Source organism: Squalius cephalus, assembly GCF_949319135.1.
Source record: "Squalius cephalus genome assembly, chromosome: 17".
Lineage (NCBI taxonomy): Eukaryota > Metazoa > Chordata > Actinopteri > Cypriniformes > Leuciscidae > Squalius > Squalius cephalus.
In genome coordinates this window covers 21736657-21756373 of record NC_137138.1, presented here as the reverse complement: position 1 = coordinate 21756373, position 19717 = coordinate 21736657, and the positions used below count along the sequence as shown (strand labels likewise).

General features: G+C 39.2%; 1 protein-coding gene across 1 annotated transcript; it reads right to left on the bottom strand.

The window, feature by feature from the left end:
• Window positions 1–16393: 16393 nt before the first annotated feature.
• LOC307144791 (olfactory receptor 4E2-like) lies at window positions 16394–19314 on the bottom strand (the record flags this gene model as incomplete). Its single annotated transcript, XM_079847351.1, has 2 exons — window positions 16394–17372; window positions 19262–19314. 2 exons carry the CDS (start codon window positions 19312–19314, stop codon window positions 16394–16396), a joined length of 1032 nt encoding a protein of 343 aa, XP_079703477.1.
• Between the last annotated feature and the right edge of the window lie 403 nt (window positions 19315–19717).

The window sequence follows — 19717 nt, the reverse complement described above, 5'->3', positions numbered from 1 at the left end:
ACTTGGTGACTGCAGCTACCGACAGCTCGTGTTCTCAATAAAGAATCCGGCTGAAGAAACAACCAAGTCTCCTGGTCTTTCGATTCTAAGTTCACAACAACTTGGTGCCGTGAACCCGGATGGAGAAAAAGGAAACTCAAAGAACTTCAAGCTCAAAGACCTGAATCCAGATTGAAACAGCAAGCTCAACAAAAGATCTGCTTTCCAGACTGCATCTTTTGGAATCCAGAGCGAAACTTCCAGCTAAACAAAGATTACCAGACTGAATCTTTCCAGCTTCCTCCAGATTGAAACTTCAAGCTCAAAGATCTCAAAGCCTGACTGAGTTACAGAATCTTCCTTTACTACCAAGGGTTGGTGAGTTTCACTTCATTCAAAGAACCGCTACAGACCAGTATATGTGTTTTTTCTAGTGATGGGGACGAGACCGCCTATGCCGAGTCCGAGTCAAGACCGAGTCTTTGAAGGGTCGAGTCCGAGTCGAGACCGAGTCCGTTGGTTTTCAAATTCAGTCGAGTCCGAGTCAAGACCGAGTCTTTGAAGGGTCGAGTCCGAGTCGAGACCGAGTCCGTTGGTTAACATGGGAGGATTTGAACTTGAAACACGGAGTGTACTGACGCCTTTCCGTGGTTAAAACAACATTGCTTCTTATGTTTGTTCATGTTTATTTGAGGCTATAAATTAACTAGAAGGAAGAGATGATCGGTTCACGAGCAGCTTTAACTGATGCTCTACAGCGATCTGTCACTACACATTTAAGAGCCACAAAACGGTATTTATTGTTTAAATTTCTTTTAAAAAATGACCAAGTTTGAAAGGCGAGACTTTGTTTAATATGTTTAATATCAAAAGTAACCGAAAAGTAACCTGGTCTGTCCTGTCTGTCAGCGTGTTGTCAGTCTCCTCTCTGCTCCGCAATGTATTTTTCACTGCGTGAGAACATGGTGTGGCGTGAGAACGGTGTAGCTTGTCGGACATAGCGACAGTAACTAAGGGGGGCGGGTCTTTGCGAACAGTCAATTAAAATTTTCTAGTGGTATGTATTCTAGTGGACTAGTGATGGGACGAGACCGCCTATGCCGAGTCCGAGTCAAGACCGAGTCTTTGAAGGGTCGAGTCCGAGTCAAGACCGAGTCTTTGTAAGAACAAGTCCGAGTCGAGTCCGAGAAAGCAGAAATCGGTCTCGAGACCGGACTCGAGTCCGAGACCGGACTCGAGTACTACATCACTAGTTTTTTCCTCTGCGCCGTTCAGAGAAGAGTTAACAGACAGCTGCAGGGTTTTGTTAACTAAGTTATCCTCTAAAAAAAAAAGTTTTGTTTAGAGATGAAAGATACCCTCTGCCCGTCAGGGAAGATTAACATTACAGGTTAATATTGTGTATCCTTTGCTTTAGGCAGAGAAGAATTAGCTTTACGTGCTAGTTATTTTTGGTTTATCCTCTGTTTTTTTTGTAGGCAGGGAGGTTAAGTGTGAAGTGTTGGTCATTTGGAAAGTTAACAATAGTTAAGCTGTGTTAACAAGTGTACCCTCTATTGTAGACAGTAGAGAGAAGTTTTAATGTTTTGTGGGAACAGAAATTCACAAAATGTTTAGGAAAAGTACTAGACAGATTACACCTTTTTGGACAGATAGTGAATTCAAGTCTTTGTTATCAGAGCACATGGACTCCATCGTGACTGAGCCAGTCAGATTGAATTTAACAAAGAAATTTGGCATTGATCCAGAGAAAGTGTGGTCAATTGAAGATTGCAAGAAAGTGTTGGGTGCATGTATCAGGAAGAAAAATCTGAAAGGCATCATCTGTTGTCACCGAGAATTTAGCTTATCCATTGCACAAGAACAAGCTCGTTGTATTGCTACGTTAAACGATCAGAACAAACAATTGCAGACTCACATGTCCTGTCTCAAGACAAAGGTGGGCCATAGCAAAGCCTCAACCAAATGTGATTCAGAAGACCAACAGTCAGATGAAAGCTATCCTGATTTACAGTCTTTTGATAGTATAGAGGACAATGTCAATGCAGATGTAAATGCAGTTGAAGTGTGCGTAGCTAGACAAAAGCCTCAGGGAAAAGGTGTTGATACAGTTCCATTTGCAACCCCCATATTGCAGCCACAAGCAGTCAAAACATCTTTACGTCCGAAAGATATTGAGAGAATTGCTGAAAGTTTGCCATCAGTGCAAAGAAATTTTTCTGAGTTTAGGAGAGCATTGTTCAGTAAAATGCATCTTTACGACATGTCGTTGCCGGAAGTCACACAGCTGATGTCACAAATTCTAACTGAATCTGAATTCAACAATTTTGAGTCTGCTGTTACTTCCGAACTGCAACCTGTCAGTAAAGGCGATTTGAAAGAAGGTGTTTTGAAAATCCTAAAGAATATCTTAGGACCGAAAATCGATTGGTCAAGAGTTACTAGCTGTGTACAAGAGAAAGAAGAAACTGTGAGTGAATATACTGAGAGGTTCTGTCAGGTAGCTGCAGTGTACAGTGGAATAGTGGATGATTCCGAAAGTGTGTTAGCTGACAAAGGAGCTCTAATCCGAATTTGGGCAGATGGTCTTGTAGCTGAGTACAGAACAGCCTTGCCATTCCTAGATATTACGTGGGCTAAAAGAACTCTCAGAAGTAACCTAGAAAGTTTAGCTATTTGGGAAAGAGACTCTGATGTCAAAGAGAGAGTAAGAATTGCAGCAGTTTCTGTTAAGGTCAACTCAGAGAAGCAAAAGAAACGCAAAAGTCCTAGAGAAGCCAGTTGTTCTTACTGTGGCAAGCACGGACATTTTGGAAATGAGTGTAGGAAAAGCAAAAATAATTTTAAAGATGTAAATAAGGTTACTCAGCTTCTGCTTAGCCTGCTTGATATTCTGAAGCAGCCCCTCCCCTCCTCGTTAAACTCGTGGGGCAACTTGATACAGTGTTAACCATTTGGGCTGTGAGTGCTTAATTTCCCCAGTAACTCACAACAAAGATGAAAGACTTATTTTTGTTTAATAGAACAAAAGGAAAGTGACTGTCTCAGCCTTTGTTTGGGGGACATTAAGTAAGACTCACAGCCTTAAAATGTTATACTGCAGAACACTACAATCAGACACCATCCTCTGTTAATGATGTTTATTAGGACTGATGTTTCACTGGAGAATGGAAATGTGCCCATTTTCTCACACACTGTACAGTGTGTACACAACACAGGGATAGGATAGGACACATGGACCAGTGAGGAACGCAGGGAAGAACTGGAAGCAACATGCTTTCGGGGGCCAACCCTGCGGTGAAGATTCCCTTATAGGCCCTTCCCAACCATAGTCCATCCTCACCTCACTGTTCCTTTTTAGGTGTCTCATAAATTAAGAAATAGGGAAAAAAGGAACCACAATTAGCAGACTCAGATTGAATAGAGGATACAACCCTAAAGTTTGTAGTCTTTACAATGAATACTAGTCTGTTGCAGTTGTTCTTTGTTTGTTTGTTTTTAACCATATGCACTGACCTACACACCCGCATATGAAGACCCAACCTCCAGAAAACAACTAGACCAACTGCAGAGACTATAACCAACACAGAAGAAAAAAATACACAACACAGACTCACCTACGGGAACTTCAGTCATCCCTCATCATGATCAAGATTGTCGTACTACTACTAACCATCACGGACATCGCACAAAGTGTGGACCCCAGAAACAACATCTTCTTAGAGCTGATGAATATGTCCAGAAATGCCTTGTTTGCTGGAAAGAACGTTTGCATGCCATATGCACCTTCAGTAGGAGCCGGAATCCCATGGGTGACACACCCTATTTCTGTCTACAGCATCCTACCCAGCCCATTCAACGGCAGGTGCACCCTGGTTTATGTTCTACCAGCTATCAGAGAAAATACACACTCCACCCCAAGCTCTCCACAGCTACAAAATTCAGCTCCTTCTATCAACAAAGATGGCTGCTTTCCAGGACTCACTAGTGTTCAAACGTGGTGGTCAAGAACTCTTGGAGCATTAATCCCATCGTATGGTGTACCTGAGTGCTGCACCGGGTTGATGGATCCAACAGAGAACTTGAACAAAATCCAACAAGACATTCTTGATCTTTCAACAAAATTACACCAGATGACTGAAGACAATTCTTCATGGTTCGGAAACTTGATAGGAAAAACCCTGGCTGTGGATTAAAGAAATAGCAATGCTGCTGTTATTTCTCCTACTGGCATTCTACGTATGCTTCCACAGTATCAAGTGTTTCATTCAACAAATGACTCACGCCTTGCACGAGAAAATGACTGGTCCAACCATAAAAGAATATTACCCGTAAGAACTTTACGGACCCTAATTGCATGTTTTGTTTCTGTGTCAGCATGCAATTACAGATGAACAACACAGAACTTGCTATGTGCCTGTAACTTACACAAGTTACAAGAATTAACTTTTAAGTGTATAAATTTGTATTTTGTGAGAGTTTTTTTAGACTCTCAAAGGGGCAAGTGTGGGAATCCAGATTTATTAAAATGTTTAATTTAGGTTTACATTGAATTTAGCATGTTAAGGTTAGGTATAAATTATGATTATCAGAGTTTTCTAGCAAAAGACTCTGGTCGGTCCTGTTTTACTGAAACTCTTGGAGTTTGTGTTTTAGCAAGAAAGTCCAGCCAGTCCTGTACTCGGGTCTCAGTGTTCGAATAGATATGCTGAGTGGATTAGGGTGGGCAATGCTCTGTCTAAAACTGGTTCCTGCCCCTAAATGTATATAAACTGTAAGAGAACATTTCACGTCAGACTTGGTGACTGCAGCTACCGACAGCTCGTGTTCTCAATAAAGAATCCTGCTGAAGAAACAACCAAGTCTCCTGGTCTTTCGATTCTAAGTTCACAACAGCTCCTTGTCATGAGCTGTGATTGGTCTGTCCTTCAGACAGACGTGGTGTAATTGGTGCTATAGTCCATAGTCTATTGCCCATAGTAATAGGCAGTTTGCAGTTCCACCATTTCTAGGCGTGTTCCCCGAACCATACCTTAGGAAGGTGCTTAAGATATACCTTCTTACGTTCGACGTTAGCGGGTGCGATGGTGCTGAATTGGTTGATATCGATGGTTCGAGAATCAATTATTCTCTCGTGCAGGGGCTGCTTTACTGCATCATGTGAGAAAGCTGTGTTCTTTATAAAAGAAGCACTTCAGAAATAGTTGAAATTGCATTTATTAGGACTCATGGGATATTATAAAAAAATAATCCAAACTATAATAGCCTAGCCTACATATTTTTAAATTCTATCATATATTGCTGCCATAATAACCATTTCAAATTTTTACGTGCTTTCTTCTCTTTCCCATTTTTGTTCATTGAGGTGGAGCTGCGATGAAATATTGTTCTTGTAAATACTTTCCAGCATTTCAGTAATAAAAGTGTACATCTTACGTACGGTGCTCGGCAGTGATCAAAAAGGTTTTAATCAGTGGATTTTGAATCTCTTCTTGTAAATGTCAGGTTGGGGGTGAAGGAAGAAGCGAGGACTCAGGTGCAGAATTGATGGGCTTTATTTTAAAAATGAAATAAAACAGGAACAAACAAAAACTACCCCGAAGGGGAAAACAAGACAGACTTGACTTTGACTCGGCTTGACTTGACTTGACGGCAGGGAAACACACAGTGTAGATACGACAACGAACCAGCACAGGACTGCAAACACAAGGAGAATAAATAGAGAGAGCAAACAAAGCAGGTAACGAGGGAGGACAGGTGGGGAAAATGAATCAATAATCAGGTAACAAGGTGGGCGGGGTTAGACAATTGACAGGAGAGCACATGGCACAAGGAAACACATGACAAGCCATGTGCTCACAACAAACAGGACTAGAACACAAAACGAGACATGAACACGCAGCTAGTGAAAACTCATAAGCCACGTGTTCACACAAAACATAACATGAAAGCACACAGCCAGTGAAAAACTAGCTGTGTGCTACACAGCACAAGACAAGAAAAAACACGCAGACAGAAGAGCGCGCGGCTCGAGCGAACTCGAAACCGCGCGCGCTCACGTGACAAGACAGAGCGCACGAGAACGAGCGAAAGCTCATTCCGTGCGCTCACAAAAGAAAACAAACACGCGGAGCATTGATGTCCGAATCCCGACACAGAACCGAAATCTAACTAGACAGACATGTCGGGATCCAAACACCATGCCCCGCACAAATAACAAGGCACGTAGACAAGTGAGTGCACGGCCCGAGCGCGCTCGGAACCGCACACTCACACAGAGACGAGACAAAACAGGGAGTGTCAGAGCTCTGTCACAAAACCAAGAAATTAACTAGACCGAAGTGACAGAACCCTGACAGTAAACTCAGAGATGTGGATTCAGACGGCAATTAAATTACCACACAACCTGTTTGTCAAAAAACAGTAGGTACTAATTTGGCCAGGGATTTTTACGTGGATTGGGTGAGAAAAAACACTGACATTAAGGATTTGGACAGCACTAAAATCACAGACTTTCCCCTTTAAATGTTTAAAATACTGTACGAGCCCATGAGAAACAATTAGCGTCCGAATAGGCCTAGGACTTAACTGACAATAGCCTATGCTTTCACTGGCCTTTAAAAGCACTCTTTAATTAAATTAATAATATAATATATATAGTAATATAACAACAATCAGTGTAATGACAATTTTATTCTTTGCATGAAAACACTTGAATTCGCCTAATTGAACACTGTCTGTGTGTATTAAAACTTCAGAATTATATTCGTATAGACCTGCAACAGTGATAAGGTAAAGCTAAGAGTGGTCCAGACCAACCTTCCGAATGTATGACTTAGGTATACTTAACTAAGATCGTTTCGGGAAACACGTATTAACGTTAAGGTATAGCTTATTGTCATATGAATCAGACTTAATAGTTTTTGATTGTAAAAGTTGCTTACAACATCAAAAATAAATGCAAATATATATTTTTCAGAATTGCAAGATTCTTTATTTGCATTATCCACTCACAAAACCCCAGTACAGCTGCAGTGATGCTGTGGCTTGTACTGTTACATCACTGATGGTCATTTTGGCTCATATTTCATATGATATTGTCTCCTATATTTGTCACCCAATAGTGCTTTAAAAGGCAAAATCAGCCGTTGTGCCATGTCTTACATCGTATCTACCCCGTGCAAGGCTGTCTACGCCGCATGCGTCAAAGCAAAGGTGCGAATCATTTGTCCTTCGTGTAAATTAGCGCAAGTGCGTGTAAATACTCACACTCCTTCCTGTTTGATTGACGAATGCGCATGCGTCGCGTCTGAACGCGTTGTTGTCTTTGGACTTCCATCGATTTGATTTATAATTCTTGATTTTTCTCTTAAATCTCACTTACAACGAACATTTTCTACTTTTCCTCACCTCATAGTTACAACGCGGACTGTTGAGCAGACGCATCTCAAGCCTATTAGTGATCCAACATCGGATACTCTTATAGGTTACTCCTGTGGATCACGGCTGAACGCGTCTTCTCCACACTCACTTACAAACAAACATTTTTTCGCCTATTGTGCGTCTACTCTACACCCGTACCACTAAAAAGACGGATTATATCCAAGACTTCAGTCATAAATTAGTATTAATATTGATAGCATCACTGGTAGCGTCGCTGCTAACTTACTGTCCATCTGTTAAAATGGCGAATATATCAGATGTAAGTAGTCTACCTTTTGGTGCAGGTGAGGACACATTTGAGCTGCACGCACTGCAGTCTGAGCTGGAAGCTGTTGAGAAACAGATCCACTACCTTTTAGTGAGACAAGCCGAGCTGAGAGACCGGCGTTTAGCTCTTGAAACATCACGCGCCGATGCACACAAATCAGTGATTAACGTTACAAACCCGCTGACTCCGACCTCGTCTACTCCGTGCGTTTCTCAGCATCGGTCCCGAGCACCGAGGTCGCGATCAGCCATGGTCTCGTTCACTCCGGCTCCAACACGCCACCACGAAGCCTGGATGATTCCGCAGCGGAAGACGCGAGTCAGGTCTAGACCAAGACTCTCTCCGACCCTCCCGGTTTTCGAGATATCCACCCAAAATCGTTTCTCCCCTCTTCGCGAAACAGAACGCGATGCTGTCATCATCGGCGATTCCATCGTTCGCCACGTACACGCTACGTCAGGTAAAAGTAAGGTGCACAGTCACTGCTTTTCTGGTGCTCGTGTTTCTGAAATCGCTGCTCGCGTTCCCGAGATTCTGAACGGTGACGAGCGCGTAGGAACTGTGGTCCTGCACGCGGGAGTGAACGACATCAGGCTGCGCCAGACAGAGGTTCTGAAGAAAGACTTCAGGACTCTGATCGATACGGTACGCAGCACATCGACTGAAACAACGATCATTGTGTCAGGACCGCTTCCCACGTACCGACTAGGACATGAAAAGTTTAGTAGATTATTTGCGCTAAATGAATGGTTAATGTCATGGTGCAATGAGCAGAAACTGCTCTTTGTAATTAATTGGAATCTGTTTTGGGAGCATCCTAGGCTTTTCCGTGCTGATGGCTTACACCCAAGCAGATTCGGAGCGGATCTTCTGTCGGATAACATCTCCAAAATGTTAAATACCTTTTGACTAGTAACCAAAAGTCCAAATCACAGTCTCTGCTGCACCAATTTAACTGATATAAATACTAGTGTAGAACATTGCATAGAAACTGTGTCTATTCTTCATTTAGTGAGATCAAATAATAAATCTACTGCAGGATCTAGGAAAAATCTAATTGTTATTAAAACAGAAAATGTTGCTATTAGTAAACAAAAACAATTTCTAAAGCTAGGTCTTCTAAACATTAGATCACTCACACCTAAGGCAGTTATTGTAAATGAAATAGTCACAGATAATAGCTTCGATGTACTTTGCCTTACTGAAACCTGGCTTAAACCAAATGATTATTTCGGTCTAAATGAGTCTACTCCATCAGGATACTCCTATAAGCATGAGCCCCGTCTGATTGGTCGTGGCGGCGGTGTTGCAACAATCTATAGAGATATTCTCAATGTTACTCAGAAAACGGGTTATAAGTTTATTTCGTTTTAAGTACTTGTACTAAATGTTATGCTCTTAGATGTTAGAAAAACATCCCTATTATCTCTAGCCTTGGCTACCGTATTTAGACCGCCTGGGCCTTATGTCACCGGGTGAAAACCTGGCAAATCCAAAAAGATTCCTCATTGGTTCTAATTCTGGCTCTGTTGAGTGTTGGCCATAACGAGCGCCAGCTGAATCAAATCAGCTGTGCTTCATTGAAGCATGTGCTCAGGAAAAGGAGCATAAAAACGGAGTGTTTGAGCAGTGTGGGTCATGGGCAGGCAGCAGTGTGTGTTCTGACAGCCGCGGTGAAATAAAAAGGCTGAAGGTTTAATGTCGGCTCGGAGTTCTACTGTGAGATTCCCCGAGGCATGCTCATTTGGTGAGTTTTCTGAAGAAACCACGAACAGCAACGCGATGAAGTAAGTGAGAAGGTTATACAGAAGGAAAACAAAGGAGAGTGACTGGCAGAAGTGAGAGAGGAAACCACTGCAGGAAAAGTTAAGTGCACTCTTCATTTGATTACCCGTTGAGAAGACCACATTTGAAGATTGACCATCACCAGTGTGCAACTAACCTTTGTTTGCGGGCAGTGTGTGTGATTTTGTTGACAGAACGAAGCGTAGTAACGGGGACAGCTGGGAGGATCGCTGATGTGTTCATGCTGATCTTCTGAAAACATTATTCCTCGAGTCATCCACCCTACAGAGAGAAGAGAAACGAGTCGATTAATCACTGTGGAGATGAAGTGAGTTTTTGCAGTGTCTGAAAGAGTGAAGTGTACACATGTGAAGATTTACAAGAGTGATTTATGCACAAGTGTGGTGAGATCAAACGACTGCGATTCCTCTGAAACTTTGATGGATGAATATTGACTTATGACTGTGAAGATTTCTTCAAATTGATCTGTCTAAAGCTGTGTCCAGGTTCCCACTCGAGCGTACGGTGTGGAGGGAAAGAGCTCAACGCACCCCGAGTACCACACTCCACGAGCACTGTCTCTCACGTCCACGAAAGTCCAGTCTCACGAACTCTCCAAACGACGCCGCTCTGCTGCGCACGGAACGAGAGCAAAGGCGGGTAAATTACCACAGTCCTGTCTCACTTGTTATTATCTAAGCACCGTCACTGTCTGTCCCTCAGAAGAGGTGAGGAAGCTGCTGTCATTCGATCGGCTGTTCCATGAACACGTCCCCAAGCCGAGTCTGAGCACCGTCACTGCCTGTCCCTCCGAAGAGGTGAGGAAGTTGCTGTCATTCGATTGGCTGCCCTAAGAACATCTTCACGAGCCGAATACTTACCTGCTCTGTCTGTGGGGGAAAGCTGAAGGCGAGAAGAAGCCTCTGTCCGTCCTATAAGCACATTCTGACGAGTCGGGGAAACGAGAAGAAATTACTGTCTGTCCCACAAGCACTTTTCTGACGAGTTGAAAAGACAAGAAGCCATTGTCCCACCTACGAGCCAGAGAGAAGAGGAATATCCTCTTCCCAAACCAGGTTCCAGCCCCGAACATTCCGAGCATTGTTTTTATTGTTTTAAATCAATAAAAAGAAAAACTTATCTTCCAAAGTCATTCTGTTGTCCGCCTCTGGTGTCTGCTCCTCCGGAGTGTGGTAATTGTCCCTCGGCCCTAACATCGGTTACACTTACGCTGATTTCCTAAAAGAGTTTGCAGATTTTCTCTCAGACCTATTAGTCAATGTCGATAAAGCATTAATTGTTGGAGATTTTAACATACACGTAGATAATCCAAATGATGCGTTAGGGACTGCGTTTACAGATTTATTCAACTCCTTTGGGGTCAAGCAAAACGTTACCGGACCAACTCATCGTTTTAATCATACACTCGATTTATTATATCACATGGAACCGATCCAACCGATATAGACATCATTCCACAAAGTGATGATGTCACTGACCATTACATGGTAACTTGCATATTACGTACTCCTGTAATATGTCATGCTGCGCCGTGTTATCGATCAGGCAGAACAATCATTCCATCCACCATAGATAATTTTTCAAATAGCTTATTTGATCTATCTCAGCTGCTCAGTGAACCCAAACAAATAGATGAACAAGAGGAATTAACTAGCACTATGAGCACCATTCTCTCTGGAAAATTGGATATTGTTGCACCCATTAGATTAAAAAAGGTCAGAGAGAAAAGTAAAGCACCCTTGTACAACAATACTATGCATGTTCTAAAGAGAGAAACCCGTAATTTAGAGCGTAAATGGAAACAAACTAATTTAGAGGTCTTTAGAATCGCATGGAAAGACAGTATGTCACGTTATAAAAAGGCCTTAAAATCGGCCAGGGCTGAGCACCTCCGCAAACTAATAGAAAACAACCAAAACAATCCTAGGTTTTTATTTAACACCGTGGCTAGACTAATAAATAAACAGATGTCACCTGAACAAAATATTCTGTTACAGTTTAGTAGCAATGATTTCATGAAGTTCTTCACTGAGAAAATAGAAAACATCAGAACCACAATTGTAAACGTTCAGTCCTCAATCGCGCCTTATAATTCAGCCTCAATTATCACCCCGCAAGAACAATTACAGTGCTTTACAACTATAGAACAAAAAGAGTTAAATAAACTTATCACTTCATCTAAAACAACATCATGTTTATTAGATCCTATACCCACTAAACTACTGAAAGAAGTGTTACCTGTAGTGGAAGAGCCTCTCCTCAATATTATTAACTCATCTTTATCTTTAGGTCATGTTCCAAGAACATTTAAATTGGCAGTTATAAAACCACTCATTAAGAAACCACAATTAGATCATAATAACCTAGCAAATTATAGACCCATTTCAAATCTTCCTTTTATGTCTAAAATACTAGAAAAAGTTGTATCCGCCCAACTGGGCTCTTTCTTGCAAGAAAATGACATCTATGAAAAGTTTCAGTCTGGATTCAGACCGCATCATAGCACTGAAACTGCGCTCGTTAAAATCACAAATGATTTACTATTAGCTTCTGACCAAGGCTGTATCTCAATACTAGTTTTACTTGATCTTAGTGCTGCGTTCGATACTATAGATCACACAATACTCTTAGATCGACTACAAAATTATACTGTGTTCAAGGACAAGCATTAAGCTGGTTCAGATCATACTTATCTGATCGCTACCATTTTGTCTATTGAAATGGAGAAAAATCGATCATAACTCCAGTAAACTATGGAGTGCCGCAGGGATCTGTGTTAGGCCCTCTGTTATTCTCAATATATATGCTGCCACTTGGAAATATTATAAGGAAACATGGAATTAGTTTCCATTGTTATGCTGATGACACTCAAATCTATATTTCATCACGGCCAGATGAAAACGCTAAATTATCCAAATTGACAGAGTGTGTTAAAGATATAAAAGATTGGATGACGCGCAATTTTCTTTTATTAAATCCAGACAAGACAGAGGTACTAATCATCGGTTCAAAAAACCGCCCACAAAACCTCTCACACTACAACTTTAACATAGTAGGATGTCCTGTTACTTTATCCTCTACAATAAAAGACCTGGGTGTTATACTAGACTGCAACCTGTCTTTTGAAAATCATATTTCATATGTTACAAGAACAGCCTTTTTCCACCTTAGAAACATTGCTAAGCTACGTAACATGCTATCAGTTTCTGATGTAGAAAAGTTAGTTCATGCATTCATGACATCGAGACTAGATTACTGTAATGCTTTATTAGCCGGTTGTCCTGCATCCTTAATAAACAAGCTATAGTTAGTCCAAAATGCCGCCGCTAGAGTTCTTACTAGATCAAGAAAATATGATCATATAACACCAATTTTATCATCACTACATTGGTTACCTATAAAGTTCAGTATTAATTACAAGGTATTGCTACTGACTTATAAAGCCCTAAACGGCTTAGCTCCAGTCTATTTAACGGACCTTCTATCACCCTATAATCCATTGCGCTCTTTAAGATCACTAAATTTGAGGCTTTTGGTCATACCTAGGATATCAAGGTCCACCAAAGGAGGGAGAGCATTTTCACATTTAGCTCCAAAACTCTGGAATAGTCTTCCAGATACTGTTCGTTGCTCAGACTCGCTCTCCCAGTTTAAAACTAGATTAAAGACGCATCTCTTCAGCCAGGCATTCATATAATACTTTTAATCTTACAGTTAAATCCGACCTCTAGACGCCAGAGGAGAACTGGCCCCCGACTGAGCCTGGGTTCTCCCAAGGTTTTTTTTTTTTTCTCCATCAGGTCACCTGATGGACTTTTTTCGGTTCCTTGCCACTGTTGCCTTTGGCTTGCTCAGTTGGGGATATTTAATTTAATTAATCAATCAACAATACTATTGATCAGCATTACCAAACGTGGACTTTTTCCACTAGAAACAAACATTGATGTATTATTTTAATTTAATACTGTTAAGCTGCTTTGATACAATCTGTATTGTGAAAAGCGCTATATAAATAAACTTGACTTGACTTGACTTGACTAGTACTTCAGAAGAATGGGCATCCGTTTACTGTTGTGCTGCACCATGTCCCGTCCAGTGTAGACAGTATCACTGATTATATAATATATAATGGGTGCTATTTGCTTTAGAGCGCTGTCACGCTGCTTGCATCCAGTGTAGAGAGGGTTTTAATGATCATGATGCTCAGGATCTGTGAATGATCATAATTTGTATATAATCCTGATTTTATCCTGATTCACTGATTCTGATGGAAATATAAAGAAGCCCTAAACTCCAATAATATTTTGGAAACAGGGTGTTTTAACCACACAAACAGTACTTAAGCTCAGTTTGAACGAAACACCCATAGTATACAGTTCCTTTCAGGGGTGCAAAATTAATCTGTTTCCACCTGAGTGTAAAGCCAAACGTGATAGGTTGTAACGATAACGTGCTACAATTGGTCTGTGCAGTGTGGCTCTTATCTGATTGGCATAAGTAGATGGTGGGTGGAGTCCACTAATTGCGGATTTGTCTGCAAGTCTTGATGCTAGTGTTTCAAAATCCACAAATGCTTGCGGGGATCTACAAAAAACACGAAGCTGTTCACAAATGCATACAGCCTGAACACCACATCAGCATATTAATGAAATCTGAAGGATGGCTGTTGAAACAATTCAGCTTTGCCATTACAAAAAAATATATATAAAACAGAAAACAGTTACTTTAAAATGTAATACATTATTAATGTTTACAGTATTTTTGATTAAATAAATGCAGCCTTGGTAAACATAAGAGACTTTTAAAAAACATTAAATAATCTTACTGACCCCAAACCTCTGAACGGTAGTGTATATCATATGACATTCCAGGAATTAACTTATCATGTAGAATATGAATGTAATAGTTATGCAGCTATATGTTTTCAAGCTTTAATTCTAATTTAAATGCTAAAAGAGTTTCATCATCATCTCATCACATTTGTGTTTGTGACATACAGTGCTATGCATAAGATTAGACACCCATACTAAAGTTGACTAAAAAGAGGAATAAAAAATCATCTTTTGGAAATTGAACTTAATGCCTTAATTTAAAAAATTTGGAAAAATCCAACCTTTAAGGACACCAATTTTCTATGTGAATGAATAATGTATCGTAAATAAACAAATGTTCTTCCTTAAAATACAGGGTGCATAAGTCTGGACACCCCTATGTTAAATTCCCATTCGCCACCTAGAGATTGGCATGGTTTTATTTCAGTTAGCCTAATAGCTGGTTTGATTTGCATTGAGAGATGATCTTATGGAAAGTACTCCATGCCAATCTCTAGGTATGGTGAAGGCTATGTGATGATGTGGGGCTATTTTAATTCCAAAGGCCAAGTGAACTTTATCAGGGTGCATAGTATCCTGGATCCATGAAGTAACTGGCCTTTAAAAATAAAAATCTGCCTGCCTCTGTGGGAATTTAACATAGGGGTGTCCAGACTTATGCACCCTGTATTTTAAGGAAGAACATTTATTTATTTACGATACATTATTCATTCACAAAGAAAATTGGTGTCCTTAAAGGTTGGTTTTTTCCTATTTTTTTTTTTAATTAAGGCATTAAGTTCAATTTCCAAAAGATGATTTTTTCATTCCTCTTTTTAGTCAACTTTAGCATGGGTGTCTAAACTTATGCATAGCACTGTAAAACACATTTGAATTTTTTTTTGTTTGTTTGTTTTTTTGTTGCAAATCTCATTTTATTTATTTGTGAATTTTATTCGTTATTGTGAAAATATTAAAAAGAATGTGTGAATCTATTTATTTGTATTTATTTATTTATTTATGTATTTATTCTATAACAATTCTAACCCCATAGATCCTGCATCTAATCATCCTTGCTGCAGCCATTTGTGACAATAGAAAATATTAACAAATAAATAATAATTAAAATGAATAAATTAATTAAAATAAAATAAAAATAATTTATTAGAGGCAATCCAAAATTTGGTTAAAAATGTCTGTAAAAAACTGTTGTTTAAACTTAAGTGTTGTTTGTTGTTTAGCTATCAACTCACTTATAACATTCTTTTTCTTGTCACTGTCCACAGTTAAAACCACCTCAGTGATATTCAAAGATTATTTGAAATAAAAATGGAACTGCGATTCTATTAAATAGTATATTTTTAAATGTAACATTTCCTCATGACATAAACATTACAAGACAGTTGCTTTTTATGTAATTACTGCCGCAAAATTCCAAACGAAGCATACAGTTTTAACAATCCTAAAACATATTAGACATTATAATCTGAAATCACTTAGACAATTTTAATGATTGCAGTAATGGATAAAAATATAATATCCTAAATGGAAACAAAAGCAATCAAACAATTTATAAAATCACTACAAATAGGTCTGTCGATTTCTCGCACTACTGAAAACACAATGAAGTGAAAGAAATAATCAGTTTTGTTTTCAGAAGTGGAAAATAACATATTGTATAGTATCTGCCTAATTAGAATTAATTCAAAAGTATTATTCAGTCTATATTATTTTTTATTTGTCATTTTTAATTTAACAACAAAAGAATTTAAGCCTAAATTTAAGATGAAGCCTATGTATTTTGTCTGCATTTCATCCATGTGGATTACAGTAGATTTAATGCAAACAAACTAGGAAACTTAATCATTTATGTGATATACATAAATGAAACAAGAATGAGATTTCTGTAATAATAATCAAGCTTTAAATGCACAATAACCAGGTTTATATATTTATCAACAATAAATACAGTTTGCTTCAGTCTCATATATTGTAACTTGAATCTAGCTTGTTCCACACATATTCATACTTTTTAGCAGATTAAATTGAATTGTTTTCACAATGAACAGCAGAATGAATGCAGATTCTAAGCAACAGAAGGAACTGTTCTGGAGGTTTTAGAAGCAACAGTGCATCTACAAAATGCTCTCTTCATTGCATTTTGCAGTTCTTTATTCCTCAAGCTGTAAATGATGGGGTTCAGCAGGGGTGTGAGCACAGAGTACAGCACAGCGATGACTATACGAACATCTGGGTCAAATTTAGCTACTCGATATGAGATATACACAAAGAAGGCTGAAACATATGAGATGCACACCACTGTCAGGTGGGACACACAAGTGCCCGCAACTTTGAGCTGCTGTGACTTGCTCATTTTTCTCATAGCTTTGCCAATAAAGACATACGAAATTAAGATGAAAAGAAATGTACTGAGAAGTGCAATGAGTGCGTTTGTTAAGGACAATATGCCGTTCCTGGTGGTGTCTACACAGGCAAGGCTCACTACTGAGGAGTGATCGCAGAACATGTGCCTAACAATATTAGGCCCGCAGTAAGGCAGCAAAGTCGCCCAAATAAATGAGGGCAGCACCATAACGGACCCAAAACCCCAAGCAGCAAATATCAATAGAATACAGAGCCGCCTGGTCATAATAGTTGTGTACCGCAGGGGGTTACAGATTGCTACGTACCGGTCAAACGCCATCACAGTCAGCAAAGCGCGCCCTGTGAGTCCAAATGAGAGAACAAAGTACATCTGTAAAAAGCATCCCGTTTTGGAAATGGTCTTGACCTCAGTCAAGATCACCGACAGCATTTTGGGAATGGTCACTGACGTGTACACAATATCAGAAAAGGACAAATTATGAAGGAAAAAATACATAGGAGTGTTGAGCTTGGGGTCAGTTCTAACAAGGTAAATGATCATGCTGTTTCCACACAGAACAGAAACATAGACAGTGAAGAAAATGGGCAGCACGTTTCTGTCCTTCAGTCCATCAAGGATGAAATATTCCACAGGCCCGCTGGTGTTCATTGTGGTGATATGCAAGCATGCAGATCCTGACCTGGTCAAGGAAATACTGTATATGTAGAAAATAACAGTAAAACCAAACAAAACAAAAAAACTCTTACAATATGCAACTTATGCTGTATGTTGGGGATTCATCATTATCTATACAGTTTTGTGCTATGTCTTGAAAATTATGTAGTCTTTAAAGTATATGCACTCACATTAAAAATGATAGAGAATCCTTTTACAATACACTGTTTACTAGTTCTATGAATAAATCATAGTATAATATACTATATTAAATATTTTTTTGATTTATATATATTTTATATTTTATTATATATTGCTATTAATAAATAACATTGTGCCTTAAATGTTCAGATTTTTTTACTGCATTAAAAAATAAATTATATATTAAAAAATACAATTTCAGGATGTGTAGAGAAATTGAACCAACCTTACAATAAAATATTAAGTGAAATGTAGAAAGTACTATACACTTTAGAGTACTATAGAGAGTCTCTAACAGTTGATAGTCAGCATGGGTCAGTGTTGTCACTCTGGCATCTTCCTATGTGACAAACATTAAACACAGAAGGGGCTTTAAATGCGGTAATTTTCAAAGAGGAAAAACACACTGTTTTTTTTTTTTTGTTGTTGTTTTTTAAACCAATTTCCATTTAATGCATAATGATGTTGTGCATTTTATATCCTTGGCAACAACTCTCGTGGTGCATCATTAAGAGGAGCAAATTATAGTTTTGTTTTGTTGTGTAAAATGTAAACATATTATTACTATCATCATTATTATAAGCTGAAAATATTTTAAAGATATATGTAAATAAAATAAAAGAAACCAAACACACGCACACACATACATATATACAGTACTGTGCAAAAGTCTTAGGCAAGTAAGTATTTTCACCCCAAAAAAATGGTTTTAAGCCAGTTATTTATGGATTATTACAATTAATGGCTAAATTAATATATATATATTGAATAGACCATATAATATGGTGGTGGTTAAGGTATTCCCTGTTACAGTATCTATAAAGCTCTTTGAGCAGTCTTATTTTCCTTCTTTTAAAGAAAATTGTACTTAAAATTACAATGTGCAATTGATGCAGTTGTGCAGCTTTTAGGATACCGGACAAGCACTAAGGATATATATTATAAGGTTACAGTACATATGTGTGTGTGTGTGTGTGTGTGTATATACTGTATATATATACTGTATATATTCCCATTTAATTTCAGGCCTAATTTATATATTGATCTAGTCCTTTTATTTTTAGTGTGGTAGATGTAAATAATAATGGCCTATGATGCCATCTTGTGTTGAAGAAGGAAAGTTACACTATTATATACATTCAGTATATTCAGTTCACTAAATTAATGTATTCATAAAATCTGTCATGGTTACACCAGGGGGGCAGTGTTCCGGAAAACATTGAAGCTTCCCCGGGCGCCGCCATTGATTAGCAGACCCCCACCTGCTGTTAGCATTCCATTGACTCCCATTCATTTTTGCGTCACTTTGACAGCGAATAACTTTACATCTGAGGCGTTTAAAGACTCTATTTGTCCATTGTTTATTTCTAAAGAAACACGACAATGTATAAAATGCTCCATTACCTTGTATCTTACGTTATGGCCCAGTAGAAACAGTTTTTGTAAAAATAGGCTAACGATTGCATCATAACCACGCGACTCTCTGTCGCACAGTAGAGAAATTACCGTATGGACTGGAGGAGAAGCTTGCGCGCAATCGGGGGGACGTGGAGGCAAAATGACAAAGTAATTAATCAGAATACTTAGCAAAAGTTGCTCATGCTCCTAGCTCATGGACACCTCCTACTCACACTCTCCGTCTCTGCAAGTTTCGGAAAGGAATGATTCAGATTTCTCTTGGCACAGCTACTAGAAGACAGACAGTTTGCTCACGTGACATCTACGTCGTCAAGCTCAGTTTGAGTCTGCGCAGTACGCTCGGCCATCAGGGGGTGAGTGCTTGTAATTGACTTCACTTGTCTCCGTTGAATCCAATGGGGTCGCTGTGTCCATTTCTTTTACTGTCTATGGGTTACACCAGGGGATACACATGCATTTGTTGACAAGCCGATACCCCCGAACTCTGCAGAAGGAGTTCTCACGTCTTGGGCAGACTGCCTGCGTTGCGTGTGAAATGTCTTCATCCCAGGTACAGTGGCATATATTTCAGCATGTCATATGAATATAATTTCATGGGTTTATTTTTTTTTTTCAACTGCCAAAAGATCGCGTAGCTCACGTTTACAAGCCAGCATCATTATAGTAGCCTATTGGCTACTGTTTTACAGAATGCTAATTCAATTCAATGTTTTTGTGGTAGGTAATAGCCATTTTTCGTCAATATTATAA